Genomic DNA, 16,415 nt, shown 5'->3' with positions numbered 1-16,415 from the left:
ACAAAAAATGGTAGTTATGTTGGAGACTGAGATATGGAGTAAAGTTAATCTCCTAACTCATCTGAAACGTGTTCCATTGCATTCAGTTCAGGGCTCTGCAGGCCTGTCCATTTCAGAAATGTTATTGTCCACAAACCCTTTATAACAGGGCGCTTTGTCATGTTCATCCAAATAATCATTATCTCGAAAGTATTCCTCTAGTATATACAGCACACAATGCTTTAAAATGTGTCCAGATCCTTCCACATTGGCGTTATTTTAAGCAAAATAAGGGGCACCCCATACCCCAACACCACCTCCTGTGTGCTTTTCTTTTAGTACTAAACATGATGGCAGGTTACATTCTCGAGTCTTTTGCCAAACCCAAACCCTCTCATAAGAATTCCACAGCACATAGCATTATTTGCCACTGCAAATCACTTGTTTTCAATTGACACTAACCAGTGGCATCACTCTGTACTTTACCTCAAATATTGCTTAGCATTGACTGCAGAAATTTGTAGCTTATGAAGAACTGCTCGAGTTTAGTATCTTACTGCATTCAACTCCCTTGCACAGTCATTTTGCTAGCTGGACTGCTTGTTGCACTTTGGAATTTGCAAGTGATTCCTTCTTCTGATCTTATGTGATTTAATACAACCACCCTCTGCAGTGCTTGTGGTCCCTGACCATCAGTGTGTGTTTACCTAGTCTTGGTTTAGCTTTGTTTGTTCCTTTACATTCCCACTTAGCAATCACATCACCAGTGGTCAACTGGAGCAGCTTTACAACAGTTGAAATGCCCCTGCTAGGTTCGTTAGTCAGCTGACATCCAACGACCAGTCCACATTCAAAGTAACTGAACTGTCCTGACCAACCTATTCGGATATTACTGCTTTTCTATGACAAAACAATAAGTGCTCCCAGCCTCTTTTTATACCACTGGGTCACCTCTCATGACATTTAGTGATCAATTTTGTATTATATAGGGGTATCTAAATAGTTTTGATCAGATACTATAAATAATAATTTTCATAAAGAAATTGACAAGGTTGTAGTGGTTATCTTCATAAATGATCCACAATGCCCATTAACTCTCCCAGAAATGCAAATTTACAAGCAGTTGCTGCAGCTGTATATGTGGATCATATGTGTATTGTACATTCTTTATATGTAGACCTCTATGATTCATAGGTACACAAGCTTTTAATAGCCTCATCACAATGCTCTCACATCCAAGACATGTCAAGTATCAGTAGAATTTTAACAACATGTATGTTGGTGTACCTGCAACATTTCTCCCTATAGTGCAGAGAGAAAAAGATATGAGGTCAGAGTTTCTTATCCCAGGAAGAGAGAGCTTTATATAATGCAGAGGACTTGCTGTAATGAAGACTTACAGGTACATTTCAGTCAGTATTAGAAATTATGCACAGTGTCATGAAAAAACAAAAACCATGCACTGCGCTCAATAAATTCAAAATGATATGATGAAAGCAAAGGAAGTTCGTAGCATTATTAGGCATAAAATGAACAATCTCAGCAAAAAGTATATTCAACTCCCTGGTAGCAGTAGCACTGAGACAGATGAAATCAAGGTTGAATTATTGGCCACAAAGTACCATTAGCTCAGTGAAAAGTAGTAAATCAACAGGCTATGTCAGTATTTCAACTAAAGCACTAAAATATCATATTGACTTAGCAGCACACCTCTTCCCTTTGTGTTATCACAACAATCAGTTAATTAGTCAAGGTATATTGTTTGATACACTGAAATGTGGACAAGTAAAACCTCTTTGCAAAAGTGGAGACAAGCAAGCATCCTCCAAGACCCAATCCGTCTGCTGTGTTCTCATTTTTTTTTCTGATTCCTCTCCTTGCTGTGTCCCCTCTCTCTCTCTTCTTTTAAAAGGTACCTTATAACAGAATAATGAACATTCTTGACAGTTTTTTGATAACTACTCAGTTTTCCTCTCATAAAGATTTTTCTACGCAGAATGCAACATATGATCTCATGAAATCAGTTCTGGCAGGACTAAACTAGGAAAATTACCTTGTTGGCATTTTGTGTGATCTTTCTATTGCATCAGATTGTCTATATCACAATACTATACTGAGGAAACTCAAATGGCTAGCCCTCCCCACCCCCACCCCCCCATTTCTTAACAATGGAAAACAGAGGGTCACATTAACTAATTATATCAGAGAAAACGTTACGTACGTCATCCTCCAAAGTTCACCATTTATTTTACTCCTGCTCTTGTCCTTTATAAATGATTCTCGCAGGCCATTGAATGAATCTTCAAAACATGTTTGCTGATGACACAAGTATAACAATGACAGGCTCAAATGTGTTGGTAGCAGATCCTACCAAGATAGTCATGGTATAGGCTTAAAACTGGTTCACAATGAACAGTTTAACCCTTAAACTTAAAAAATTTCTTATTACCCAATTCCAAATAAGTAAAAATGACTTACAGTTAATATCTATCTGCAAGAAGTGTGTAAGACTTTTGCGTATGATTTTCCTAGGCATTCAAATGTTTAAGAGACACATGAACTACACACATTGGCTATGAGTGAGCATTAATTTAGATCAATGGGCAAGTTGAAAATTTGTGTCGGACTTGGATTCGAAACCAAATCTCCTGCTGTGACCACTTAGCCATCCAGACACAGTGGTAATCGAACTGCAAGAACTACACTAGCATGCCTCCTGTCAGGCTCAAATTCTCAACTTAACCACACATTACTGCTGTAGTGCCCCTTGCCCATAATCCTTATTACTCGTTGCATTTTGCCAATTCCTGTAAGAGTTTGAGTCTGTTGTGTATCTGCGCTGAAAAGATCATTGATCATCCTCATCTTAATTATACAAAGTGAACATTAATAAAACCAACAAACTGCATGGACGGATTCCTGACTGGAAACAGAGGGGAAAAAAAAGTCCTGCAAACATGTGTCTGAAAATGATGCTGTGCATGCAATGACAACAAATTGTCCTGGAACACAGTAAAGAGCTGTATCACATTCTCGTCACAACAGATGTTCAAAGTGACCTTCATGGCATGCAGTGGATGTGTTCATACATTGCTTCATGGATTGCCGCACTCTTTCGTACATTCCGACCTCTCCATGAAAAGCCCCACAGGCATCATGAACATGCTGTTGAAGGTTTGCCATCAGGCACTGCTTCAGCATACGCAATATTTTCAGATGCCCCCAGAGGTAAGAATCCAGGTGATGTAAGTCTGGTAATCTAGCAGGCCGTACTATGGGGCCTCCACATTCTGCCCAACATCCAGGGAAGTTGATGTTGAGGTGTCGGTGAAGAGTAATGTGGAAGTGGGGTCTGCTCAGTCATGCAGAAAGAGAGTAACCGGTGATAATGCCAAAGGCACATTCTCAAGCATCCCAGGCAGAGTATTCTGCAGGAAGTCCAGATATGTTCCTCCATCAAGGTGTTGTGGAGTAATAACCAGCCCAAGTATGTGATCATCATGAATCCGAGCCTACACATTGATGCTGAAGCGATTCTTATGGGATCTCTCAACCATTGCCCAATGATTGTCTGTAACCCACAGATGATTATACAGACTGATGATGCCAGTACTGGTAGAGGTTGCTTTGTTCGTAAGGACTGATGACAGATATCCCATAATTGTGATGGTCTGTTGCAAAACCTATTGACAAAATCTTTCCTGTAGATGGAAGTCTGCTGCTGAGAATACTTGCACTCATTGCATGTGGTAGAGATAGTAGCAGTTGTCAATCAGGATACACACAATTATACTTTGTCATTTATATTTGTTTTCCATCTTTCCCTTAGTTGCTCTAAATTTGGGCAGGTATGTACCATCTGCGCCACTAAATGAAAGGCAGTTTGTTTATTACCACACGTCTATTGCTTCTTTTGTTTGGGAAGCATCATCAGTGACCTGAAATGCATGCTTCTGTCACACAGCTAGAGGCTGCTGCCAAGGGGCATCACTGCAGGGGATCAGATGCAAGGATGCGAGAGACGTCGAGCACATTCCATGTTTCCCCCATTTGATCTGCTGCTGTAGCTGCCCCGGTTACTGCCTGCACTGAGGTTGACCCCTCACCGTGGTCAAGTGGGAGATCATTCCAAAGTCTGGCAGGCAGTGAAAAACTTTCGATGGGGCCGATCGTAGGGCCTCCCCAGTTCATTATCAGTGGCTGATGAAGTCTCTGAGCCAGATGCACTCATCCACCCTGTTCCAGAGGAAACTTCTCTGCCTGCAAGGTCTGGGCGTTCACAGAGGGTGGGTTTGCTAGTAGTTGGGAGCTCTAACATGAGGCATGTAATGAGACCCCTTATGAACATGGCTGCCAAGGTGGGGAAGGAAGCCAGTGTGCACTCCAGGTGCATACTGGGGGGAGTCATTCCGGATATGGAAAGGCTGCTTCCGGATGCCATGAAGAGTACAGGGTGCATCCAACTGCAGGTGATGGCTCATGTCAGTACAAGTGATGTATGTTGCTTTGGATCGGAGGATATTCTCTCTGGTTTTGGGCGGTTAGCGGAAATGGTAAAGACTGCCAGTCTTGCTTGTGAGATTAAGGTAGAGCTCACTATCTGCAGCATCGTCGATAGAACAGACTGTGGTTCTTTGGTGCAGAGCTGAGTGGAGGGTCCAAATCAGAGGCTTGGGCAGTTCTGTGACCATGTAGGATGAAGATTCCTTCTTTTGCGCCATCAGGTGGTGGGTATTTGGGTTCCGCTTAATAGATCATGAGTCCACTGCACACAGGAAGCGACTACACGGGTAGCAGGGGCTGAGTGGAAGGGACATGGCGGTTTTATGGGTTAGTGGGCCTCTGGGAGCCACAGAAAGGGCATCCATCTAAAAGGGAGCAGGTAAAACACAGTAAGTTAGTTGTAGAAACGATCGGTATTGTAGTTGTAAATTGTCATAGCTATGTTGGGAAAGAACCAGAGCTCCAAGCCCTAATAGAAAGCACTGAAGCTCAAATAGTTATAGGTACAGAAAGCTGGCTAAAGTCGGAAATAAGGTCAGCAGAAATTTTTTCAATCGATCTAATAGTGTTCAGAAAGGAGAGATTAAATAGAATTGGTGGTGGTGTATTTATTGCTGTCAGAAGTAGTTTGCCTTGTAGTGAAATTGAAGCAGATAGTTCTTTCGAAATGTAGAGGTAGAGGTTATACTTGACAATTGGACTAAACTATTAATTGGGTCCTTTTACAGACCCCTCAACTCAGAAGATATAGTTGCTGAACAGTTCAAACAAAACTTGAGTCTCATTTCAAATAGATACCCCATTCATACAGTTATAGTTGGTGGTGACTTCAGTCTACCCTCGATATGCTGGAAAAATTATGTGTTTAAAGCCAGCGGCAGGCATAAAATGTCATCCGAAATTGTACTGAATGCTTTCTCAGAAAATTATGTTGAACAGTTAGTTCATGAGCCCACTCGAAGTGTAAATGGTTGCGAAAGCATACTTGACCTCGTAGCAACAAATAATCCTTAACAAATAGATAGTATCGTGATGAGTACAGGGATTAGTGACCACAAGGCAGTTGCTACAAGTCTAAATACCATAACACGTACAACAGTCAAAAAGAAATGCAAAGTAAATCTATTAAAAAAAGGTGATAAAAATGCTCTTAATGATGTTTTAAGAGACAGTCTTCACTCCTTCTGATCTGATCATGTAAACGTAGAAAAGTTGTGGAATGATTTCAAACACATAGTATTGACAGCAATTGAGAGATATACCACATAAATTAATAAGTGATGGTACTGATCCCCCATGGTACACAAAACGGATCAGATCACTGTTGCAGAAGCAGTGAAAAAAGCATGCCAAATTTAAAAGAACGGAAAATCCCCAAGACTGGCAAAGTTTTACAGAAGTTCGAAATATAGCACATTCTTCAATGCGAGATGCTTTTAATAATTTCAACAAAGAAACTCTCTCTCGAAATCTAGCAGGAAACCCAAAGAGATTCTGGTCGTACATAAAGCACACCAGTGGCAAGATGCAATCAATACCTTCACTGTGCGATAACAATGATGAAGTCACTTGATGATAGTGCCACTAAAGCAGAGTTACTAGACACGTTTTTCTGAAACTCCTTCACCAAAGATGATGAAGTAAATATTCCTGAATTCCAATCATGAACAACTGGCAAGATGACAAACATAGAAGTAGATATCCTCAGTGTAGCAAAGCAGCTTAAATCACTTAATAAAGGCAAGGCTTCTAGGCCAAATTGTATATGAGTCAGGTTCCTCTCAGAATATGCTAATACTATAGCTCCATATTTAGCAATTATATACAACCGCTCGTTCACAGAAAGATCCGTACCTAAAGACTGGAAAGTTGCTCAAGTCACACGAATACCCAAAACTGGAAGTAGGAGTAATCCATTGAATTACAGGTCCATATCACTAATGTCAATTTGCAGTAGCGTTTTGGAACATATACTGTATTCAAACATTATGAAGTACCTTGAAGAAAACTATTTTTTGACACATAGTCAGCACGGATTCAGAAAATATCATTCTTGCTTAACACAACAAGCTCTTTATACTCATGAAGTAATGAATACTATCGGCAGGGGATGTCAGATTGATTCCATATTTTTAGATTTCCAGAAGGCTTTCGACACAGTTCCTCACAAGCCTCTTCCAACCAAACTGCGTGCCTATGGAATATCACCTCAGTTGTGTGACTGTATTCGTGATTTCCTGTCGGAAAGGTCACAGTTTGTAATAATAGATGGAAAGTCATGGAGTAAAACAGAAATGATATCCGGTGTTCCCTAAGGAAGTGTTATAGGCCCTCTGTTGTTCCTGATCTATATTAACGACATAGGAAACAATCTCAGCAGCCATCTTAGATTGTTTGCAGATGATGCTGTCATTTACTGTCTTGTAAAGTCATCAGATGACCAAAATGAACGGCAAAATGATTTAGATAAGATATCTGTATGCTACGAAAAGTGGCAATTGACCCTGATTAAAGAAAAGTGTGAAGTTATTCACATGAGTACTAAAAGAAATCCGCTAAATTTCGATTACACAATAAGTCACACAGATCTGAAGTCTGTAAATTCAACTAAATACTTAGGTATTACAATTACAAATACCCTAAATTAGAACAATCACTCAGATAATGTTGTGGGTAGAGCAAACCAAAGACTGCGATTCATTTTCAAAACACTTGGAAGATGCAACAGGCCTACTAAAGAGACTACTTACACCACACTTGTCCGCCCTATCCTGGAGTATTGCTGTGCAGTGTGGGATCTGCATCAGGTGGGACTGACGGATGACATCGACAAAGTACAAAGAAGGGTGACTCGTTTTTTTTTTTATTGTGAAGTAGAGGAGATAATGCCACAGACATGATATGTGAATTGGAGTGGCAATGATTAAAACAAAGGCATTTTTCGTTGTGACTGGATCTTCTTGTGAAATTTAAATCACCAATTTTCTCCTCCGATTGTGAAAACATTCTGTTGGTACCCACCTACATAGGAAGAAATGATGATCACGATAATATAAGAGAAATCATGGCTCACACAGAAAAATTTAAGTGCTCGTTTTTCCCGCACACAGTTTGAGAGTGGAATGGTAGAGAGACAGCTTGAAGGTGGTTCATTGAACCCTCTGCCAGGCACTTTATTGTGAATAGCAGAGTAATCGTGTAGATGTAGATGTATATTCCCAATACCAGTGTGAGTGGCTTAACACAGGTTATAATTTTGTTTTGGTACACATCACAAAATTTGCCTATAATGACAGCTTCTGTCTGTTAATGTGTATCTTAACCTTTTCCGTGTCTCTGAAGGCTTTCTTTTGTTGGATGGATGGATATTGACTAAATGAAAACATCAGACTTTTACTTTGAGAGAAACACATGGTCTTGAGTCATATTTTTACTGATTATGTCACATGCCGTTAGTTTTTTCTCCTGAATGCGATGTATGGAATTATTTATCTCGAATACTTCATTTGGGAGTTTTACCATGTAGTCAATTTTGTCTGTGTATATACTGTCTCTGCAGTTAGGCATAATTTCATAGCGTTTTTGTTTTGCATGTTGGTATTCTGTTTGCCATGGGTTTATATCGACTGTCGTTTTGTTTGTACTTCACTGTTGCTATTTGAGTTTATGTACAGTCTTTTTGAGATAGTGAGTGGAGGTGTGGATGCTAGAAGATGGAATACCAAGTGTAGAAATTGGAACATTTCCAACATATTTTTCTGTTTGAGTTCAGTATGGGGTTAAAGCAGTGGAGGTATCAGAAACATTTCCACTGTGTACAGGGATAATGTCATTGGACAGAACATGGCAAGAAAATGATTTTGCTTGTTTTACGGAGTATAGTTTTGACATTAATGACTCTCCACATTCAGGAAGACCTTTGGAATTTGATGAAATTAGTTTGAATGCATTAGTCCACATTATTGTACTTGGGAACTAGCAAATGTGATGAACTGTTATCATTCCACCATTGTGCACCATTTTCATCCAGTGGGGAAGGTTCAAAAATTGGGTGTATGGGTACTGCATTCTTTAAACCAAAATAATAAAATTAGCAGGTGACAATATGTGCATCTCTGCTTGCTCGTTCTCAATTGCCTCGCAAAGAACACTGACCATTCTTATCTTGTAGCATTACTAGTGAAGAGAAACAGTGTTTTTTTTACCCAAAAAGGAATAGAAAGGAATAGTTGAGCCGAAACAAAGCTGCAACTCCCCATACAAAGACCTGCGCACATCCACAAAAGATACTTTTATGTGTCTAGTGGAACAGTGACAGTGTGTTTTAATATGAATTGCTTCCCCTAGGCGTAACTACCATTGGTGACATTTACTGTCAACAACCGAGATTTCTCACAAATTCAGTCCAAGAATGATGACCAGAAAGAGTGCTTCGGATGGTGCTACTCCATGTTAATACTTGCCTGCCTTCTGCTAGACTGAAAAAAAAAATTACTAACAGGAGTTGGTTTGGGAAGTGATTATGCACCCAACTTATTCACCTGGTATTGCACCCTCAGATTTTCACCTTTTCCACACTCTGTCAAACAACCCACAAGGAACTTTTCTAGAAGAAAATGTGCTTCAAACGTGGGTCAGTGAGTTCTTGGCCTCAAAACCAAATGATTTTTACAGTCATGGAATGAAAAAGTTACTCCAGCATTGGTTGACTGATGTAAATATTGACAGAGAATATATTATTGATGACTAAAGTCTTTGTTATGTGTATCTGTTGTGTTTATTAAACTTATGGAAAAACACGGTGAACTTATCCACCAGCCTAATATACTAATGAACTTCATTCCCTCAAATGTGATTTTATCTTTCTTTGTTATTTCTTTATTACAGATTGATGCATATACAGAGTTCTGCATTCATGAATGTGATCCTGCGAGAATTGAGAAAGAGAAGGTAAGTTACTGCTATATGATACTACTTTGAAATGAATTCAGTGAATGCAAATAACTTGGCCTCGGCTGTGTTAGGTATGGATACATTACCAATTGATGACAAATAAAAATTTATTCCAGACCAGTCCTCGAACTTGAATCTCCCACTTATTACAAGTGGTCACCGTAACCATTAGGTTATCTGTGCACACCTCCCAGACTGACCGAAACATCATGCAGTCTACATTCCTGTACCATAATCTCTTGCACTCATCACTAAATTCTCGCAGCTACACTCTGATAGCATTCTGTCATCATCAAGGTCTGTGCATTCAGACATGGAAGAAAATATTACACGCCAAGGTGGGCAAAGACGATAATGTCATAGGTCTTGATTCCTCCTTGTCTCATTCCCACTGGTGTGGGAATACAGAGTATAGCTGGTGGCATGTAGTGATAAATGTAGCTAACTAGGGTATATGAATGTAGACATTGTGATGTGTGGAAGTTTGGGTCAGTCTGGAAGGCACGCATGGATGGCCTAATGGTTAGGGTGATTGCTTGTAGTAAAAAGTAATCCGGGTTAAAGTTCCAGTTCAGCGCAAATTTTCATGTCATGGTACCTGTATACCTAGCACAGCTGAAGCCAAGTGATTCACATTCAACGAATTTATTTAAAAGTAATTTTGGATGGCTGTATATCATCATCAAGGTCTGTTCATTGAGATATGCAAGTAAATCGTATGTGATACATGTTAAGGACTGTAGAATGTAGTTGGATAGATAAAACACTCTACTCACCAAGCAGGGGCAGGAGAACGCACACATAAAAGGAGGTTACCTTTATGCAAGCTTTCGGAGCCAGTGGCTCCTTCTCATCCCATCAAGTAAGTCTTCCCTGACCTGCAGTTCCGGGTGACTTCCACAGTTCTGGTCGAGTTTTCTGAAATCTAGTCCTTTTCCTTCAATCCTCTTCCTTCCCCTTCAACCCTTCTGCTGATTGAATGAGATACTTGCTCCAAAAGCTTGCATAAGTATAATCTTCTTTTATGTGTGTGTTTTCCTGTCGCCACTTGATAAAATTTTTTTTAATCTATCCAATTGCATTGTATTGTCAAAAACTGATTATTTTCATTGTTATGTTAAGGACTGATAACTATTTATTTTTCTTAGGACATATTTATATGTCTGGTACAGTTTTAGGTATGTAGTTGCAATAGAGTTTGGAATTTCAGACGAAGAAAGGGGGAATATTCCCACATAAATACACATCCAGCTGAATTTACTGAGTTTTTTATGCAATGTGATGGAGGTATGAATGTATTCCAAATTCATGCTGTTAGCCCGGTGAGTGTTCTGGGAGATAGGAATAGGGTGACTATTTTCTTTTTTGACACACTTTTTTCCTGAAAAGTAGCCCTAGTTGCTGCAATATCAGATCTCTATATCAGAGTGCAGCTCATGTTCTTGTGGTAGCGTTCTCGCTTCCTAAGCATGGGGTCCTGGTTTTGATTTCTGGTGGTGTCATGGATTTTCACCTGCCCTGAGATGACTGGATGTTATGTCATCTTCATCATCATCATTAATCCCCATTGCGGTCAGATGAAGACAATGGCAAACCACCCCCCTTAGGACCTTGCCTAGTACGGCAGTGTGGGTCTCCTGCATTGTTCCCCTATGCTCTGTCAAGAAGCATGGGGCTTCATTTCCATTTCGATATCAGAACGCAACTTTCATCATTGCTTTTTCTGTCACTGAATCCCAAAAATTTCTAAATTCTTCTGCTTGAATGGATGCTTGCTGTGAAAGTGATCTTCTCTTTAAAATATCAGCTGTCTTTTGCTTGTAGAATACATAGTCCATATCAATTCAGGTAGTCTAGGAAAAACTCTTACCTTCATAGTATCAGATGTTATTGAATTTAGCATATGTTAAAATGAAAGACTTAAGTAAGGAATACGGTTTTTTTTTTCCTCAAAAAAAAAAAGCTTCTACTCCGAGATACAGCTCTCCAAAAATGACACTGCACATACCATTTTGAATATGCGAATTTTGGAAAAAATTTTAAAATGCTGTGTCTCTGGAACAGTTGTAGATATTTTGTTGGGGTTTTTTATTTGAAAGATAATTGCTTTATGATTACAAAGAAATCTTCCATTTGGACTTATCTGTCAAAGTTCTTTTACTATAGCATTCTGAACTTTTTTATATAATTTATGCAAATTTTTTTTTCAAAAATGCCAATCCATTAAATTTTGATTTTTTTCTTTTAATTACTGCCATATAGTTCTACATTCATTGAAAAGGAGAGCTTCCACTTTTAGGTTGAACAGGTTGTATAAACAATTGAAATTTTTGCCATACATAAAACATGTTTTATTACCACATTATCACATAACAGGCTAGTCTTATTTAACATAATTTTAGTTTTGAAAGATGAGTAAAAGACTCATTTTTCACATGTTTTAAGTGGTTCCAAAATGTATGTGAAAGGTCCAAAGACTTAAAGGTTTAAATGTATACAACTTCTGTGCACTTTTGTTTTATTCTGAAATTAGCCAGTCAATGAACTAAAAGAATGTGTTCTACAGCTTCAGTATCTTCCTTTGATATAGAGTGATACCTTCCTGTTGAACCAATAGGAACTGGAGCACCTACAATCTTCAAAACATTGTGGACAGGAACAGAGCACTGATGGCATTGTTGCTGCCCTTCAGCTGGAAACCTATAGCCAGCAGCTGATCCATGTGGCAGCATAAAGTTCACTAACTCATAACTGGTGTCTATAATCTCTGCGCTCCACCAGTCACAGTCTCACACACACACACACACACACACACACACACACACACACACACACACACACACACACACACACACCACAAACATCCCCTTCTCAGGTTGTGAATCTGAATATTATCCTGCTGTTTCTGAGGTGTTGAATGAATGAATGAAATTTCTTCTTTCTTGCTCTTTAAAGTGCGTGCAATATGAGTTCATCGATCACGTTGAATCAAAAAATGTGTCTTCTGAATTCCTTTCACAGTAGTAGTTTGTTTGGGCCATTCTTCTTTTTTCTGCTCATGGAATTTCGTCTGTGGACAAAAGAATGAGAGCTGTGAATGTGTAAGATTTCACGACTCTCATAAAATTCTCAGAATTCTGAATCGCAATTGTATTTGGTCTGGAAAAATTGTTTTGTAACATGGTGCTGCAGCAGGTCTCCTACACCATCAGAAGGCCCCTTCCTGTGATCAGTAACACTGTATACCCAGTCAGTTGGCACAAGCGACTTACTCAATTCAAACAGCTGGTGACGATTTTTTAAATGACTAGGATCACCATCAGATATAATGATCTTCTCTGCCCCTGTTTGCAATTGAAGAATTTTGCACATTGCTAGCAAAGCATGTGCTGAGTCACGTCCTGTGTCATCACTTATCACTGCAACATTTGTGGTCTTGTTTTGAAAATATGTCACTAATGTAAAAATTGAAACTTGGCACCGCACAGGATTAGCCGAGCAGTCTAAGGCTCTGCATTCATAGACTGTGTCGCTGGTCCTGGCGGAGGACTGATGTCCTTAGCAGTTAAGTCCCATAAGATTTCACACACATTTGAACACTTTTTTTTTGAAACTTGGTCATTACTCCAATAATACCCTTGTACTTCTTGTGGGAGAATTACAGACCTTTTCTCAGGAACATATTTCTTCAACTCTGCAATGTGTTGTTGTTTCAATTTCTTCAGATGCTGGTGTGTTACTGCTTTCACTGGCCATTTACCAAGTTCATGAATGGAACTGAAAAGGCAATAGTTAGGTTATATTCCTCCCATGTCACGTATGTAATTTCATTATTTATCTGCTACATCTTCCAAATCAAGTTTCTGTAAAGACAGTCCTCCATTTCCAGGGCAGTCACCACATTGTTGAAACAAACAATTCTCTCGCTTTATGTCACAGACTTCAAATAACTTTGCCTGCCACTGTGGCCGAGCGTTTCTAGGTGTTTCAGTCTGGAACTGCGTGACCGCTACGGTCGCAGGTTCGAATCCTGCCTTGGGCATGGATGTGTGTGATGTCCTTAGGTTAGTTAGGTTTAAGTAGTTCTAAGTTCTAGGGGACTGATGACCTCAGATGTTAAGTCCCATAGTGCTCAGAGCCATTTGGACAATTTGATTTACTAATGACTTCACATACCCAACTAAGGTGTCATATGTCACGTGCTTCAGTAAGTTCTTCAAAGTTACCACACAAAGTTCAAAATTCGTGCAGAACACACATAAACAGACATCTCTATGTGGGTGTGGAACCATCCACTTAGGTCATAGTGCATAAAATTTTGATCTTCCAGAAGTTGAAGTTGTATAGTTGCTCTTATAAATTGCACACATTTCTTTAATACTGCGAGTGATGTACCTCTTCACTTTGACAACCTTTTGACCTTAAACTGTTGCAGTTATAGTTTCTTTTTTGTTGGCACTCTGGTGAGAGAACAGTCCCATTTATCTTCCAGATAAAATGACTGCACTATTTGAACTTGAGCTGCTTCTACAGGATGACTATAATAGGGTTCTGATCTTCCAAAGACAACTTTTACAGACCTCACATTTCTTGATTTTTCTACCATGTTCTTTGACACAGAACATGGTTCAAAATTATGGTCTTTGAAAATGTCTCTGGAATAATGGTTAAAACTTGCACCTTTTCACTGTAGGATGCACAATATTGAATGGCAGAATTGATGTTTGTGAAAAATTCCTGGCAAGAGGTGCAAGAGTGCTTTTGTTCATTTTCTTCTCAAGACGTGTATTCATCCATATCTTTGGAAATTTCTCTGTGCTTTCTTGATGCATAGAGCTTATGACTTGACTTCACTGACCACAGTTTCTTCAGATACTACCATTGTTGTTGTTCTGTCAAAACATTTAGAACACAAAAACTCGTCATTGGAAACATCTTCACTTTGAAACAGAGTCTTCAAATGAGAACACTTATTCACAACCTGAACGAAATCTGTTTTTTTGTTTGTCTTATATATCACAGTTTTATGAATATGCAGATAGTGGGCACACTTCACTCTCCTGTGGCCACAGTCAGAAGACATTTCAAACAGTCATTTTCACAAAACACACTGCAACTGTGTCAACTGGCAAATTCCTAATAAAAACTCAGAACTCACTGGAGGGTCTCAGATTTCTTAGAAGCCTCTTCAGTAAACAAATTAGCACCGAACAAGTACAATACAGAAACCTGCAATGAACAACCACTGAAAAGCAACTGACAAGAAAGTACTACAAAGTGTAAGAAATATCGGCAGCAGTGAAAGTGAAAAGAAATAACTGCAGCAAAGAAAGTGATAAGAAATAATTGCAACAAAGACAATAGAAATAAACATTGTAACAACGAAGGTAGTAAGAAACAACTTCAGTGAAGACATACATTACCATTGAAAATTAAAAAAAAAAAAGATTTTTTAAAATAAAACCTGTCCATCTTAAAAGTGGAAGTACTACATGGTACTAATAAAGAGAAAAAAATTTAACTTTTCTGGATTGGCATTTTTGAAAAAAAAAAGGTTTCTGTAAATTACAAAAAAATTAAGAATGCACACAGTAAAAAAAAACTTTGATAGATATGTCCAAACAGATGATACCATTGTAATCATAAAGCAATAATCTTTCAAATAAAAAACTCTAACAAAATATCTAGAACTGTTACAGAGATATAGCATTTTAAAATGTTTTCCCAAAGTCACATTTTTAAAATGGTGTTGGCTGTGTCATCTATGGAGACCTGTATCTCATGGCAGGAATTTTTTTGAAGATAACAAAAAAATACGTTTCTTACTTACTCCTGAATTTTAACATACACTAAATTCAGTAACATCCGAGACTATGAAGGTAACCCCCCTGCCTCAAGTGATACGGATTATGCCAGGATACATGCCACAGTCATAAAATTCCAGTACAGTACAGTAATCAGTGTCATTTTGAAAATCATCCAAATCAGTGACAATTCTTCTTCCATTGTTAACAATAGGGAATTGTTTGGTAGTTGTTACTTCTTACGATGGTACCTGGATAGTGTGTGTGGTACAAAACTCACTATGGCAATTGTGTGAGCTTAGTCATAAACCAAGCTGGTCTGTGCCAAAGACTTTTTGAAAAGGAGGAAGACAAGGGATGATTGAAGTTACCTACCACTCCCAGCTCCCACTTTCACTGCTCTCTGTTATAGTGATGTTCAAAAAAACCTCTTGAATCAGTAGAGTTCAATAAGATCCCAGGAAATGATGGTATTGTCAAGCTTAATGATGTATTTGTGAGTGAGTTATCTCTACACTTGCCACCATTTACTGCCATTACCTTGAGCACAAAGATGCTCCCCATGATTGGAAAAGCACACAGGTCTCACCTATCTTCAAATGAAGAGCTGCAACTGGTCTACAGAAGTACTGTCTTGTAGATTCTTTAAAGAGATGCAAGTGTTACATCTACGTACAGCGACGTCACCATACAATGCCTGACAGAGACTACCTTGTACCAGTGCTAGGCATTCCCTTTTCTGTTCTACTCACAAATGGGGCTTATGAGACCTGATTTCTCTTGAATTGTCTACACTTAGGAGCTTCTTCCTCTATGCCCATCGCATGCAGATGTTTCTTAAAGTTCCCAGAAGTCCTACCATGAGTTTATTGTGCCTCGTGCTTTAGTCCAGGATTACAAAACTTTTCTTGAAACATGGCCATGGCATCATTTGCTTTCCTTGCTTTTGTTTTTGAATCAGCCCAATAATGTACATGCTGCCTCCTCATCCAGCTACAGAGTTTTGATTTTACCATCACCTTAGTTATAACTTAGGACAGGTTCTGGTCCAGTAAATGAGGTTGTTGCACCTGTTGTGACCAGTCTGTCAGCTGCTTCATTGTCAATAATGCTTGAGTGAGTGGGTACCAACAAAAGGTTTTAACTGTTGCATTCCTGAGTCTCACAACGGCTTCA

At 39.0% G+C, this 16,415-nt stretch overlaps 1 protein-coding gene across 8 annotated transcripts in view; it reads left to right on the top strand.

Moving 5' to 3' along the window:
* Positions 1-16,415, top strand: part of LOC126213167 (zinc finger protein 708-like) — a 151,007-nt gene that overhangs the window by 112,018 nt on the left and 22,574 nt on the right. For 7 of the 8 annotated variants that reach the window (XM_049940789.1, XM_049940793.1, XM_049940792.1 and 4 more), the window contains one exon: positions 9,370-9,432. In XM_049940789.1, the coding sequence (XP_049796746.1) occupies positions 9,370-9,432 (63 nt within the window). Of the gene's footprint in view, positions 1-9,369; positions 9,433-16,415 lie in introns of those variants that run through there. The other variant, XM_049940795.1, reaches the window with a different exon arrangement.

Source organism: Schistocerca nitens, chromosome 11 (assembly GCF_023898315.1).
Source record: "Schistocerca nitens isolate TAMUIC-IGC-003100 chromosome 11, iqSchNite1.1, whole genome shotgun sequence".
Lineage (NCBI taxonomy): Eukaryota > Metazoa > Arthropoda > Insecta > Orthoptera > Acrididae > Schistocerca > Schistocerca nitens.
The sequence above is the reverse complement of the archived record's forward strand: the minus strand, read 5'-3'. Positions and strand labels throughout refer to the sequence as shown.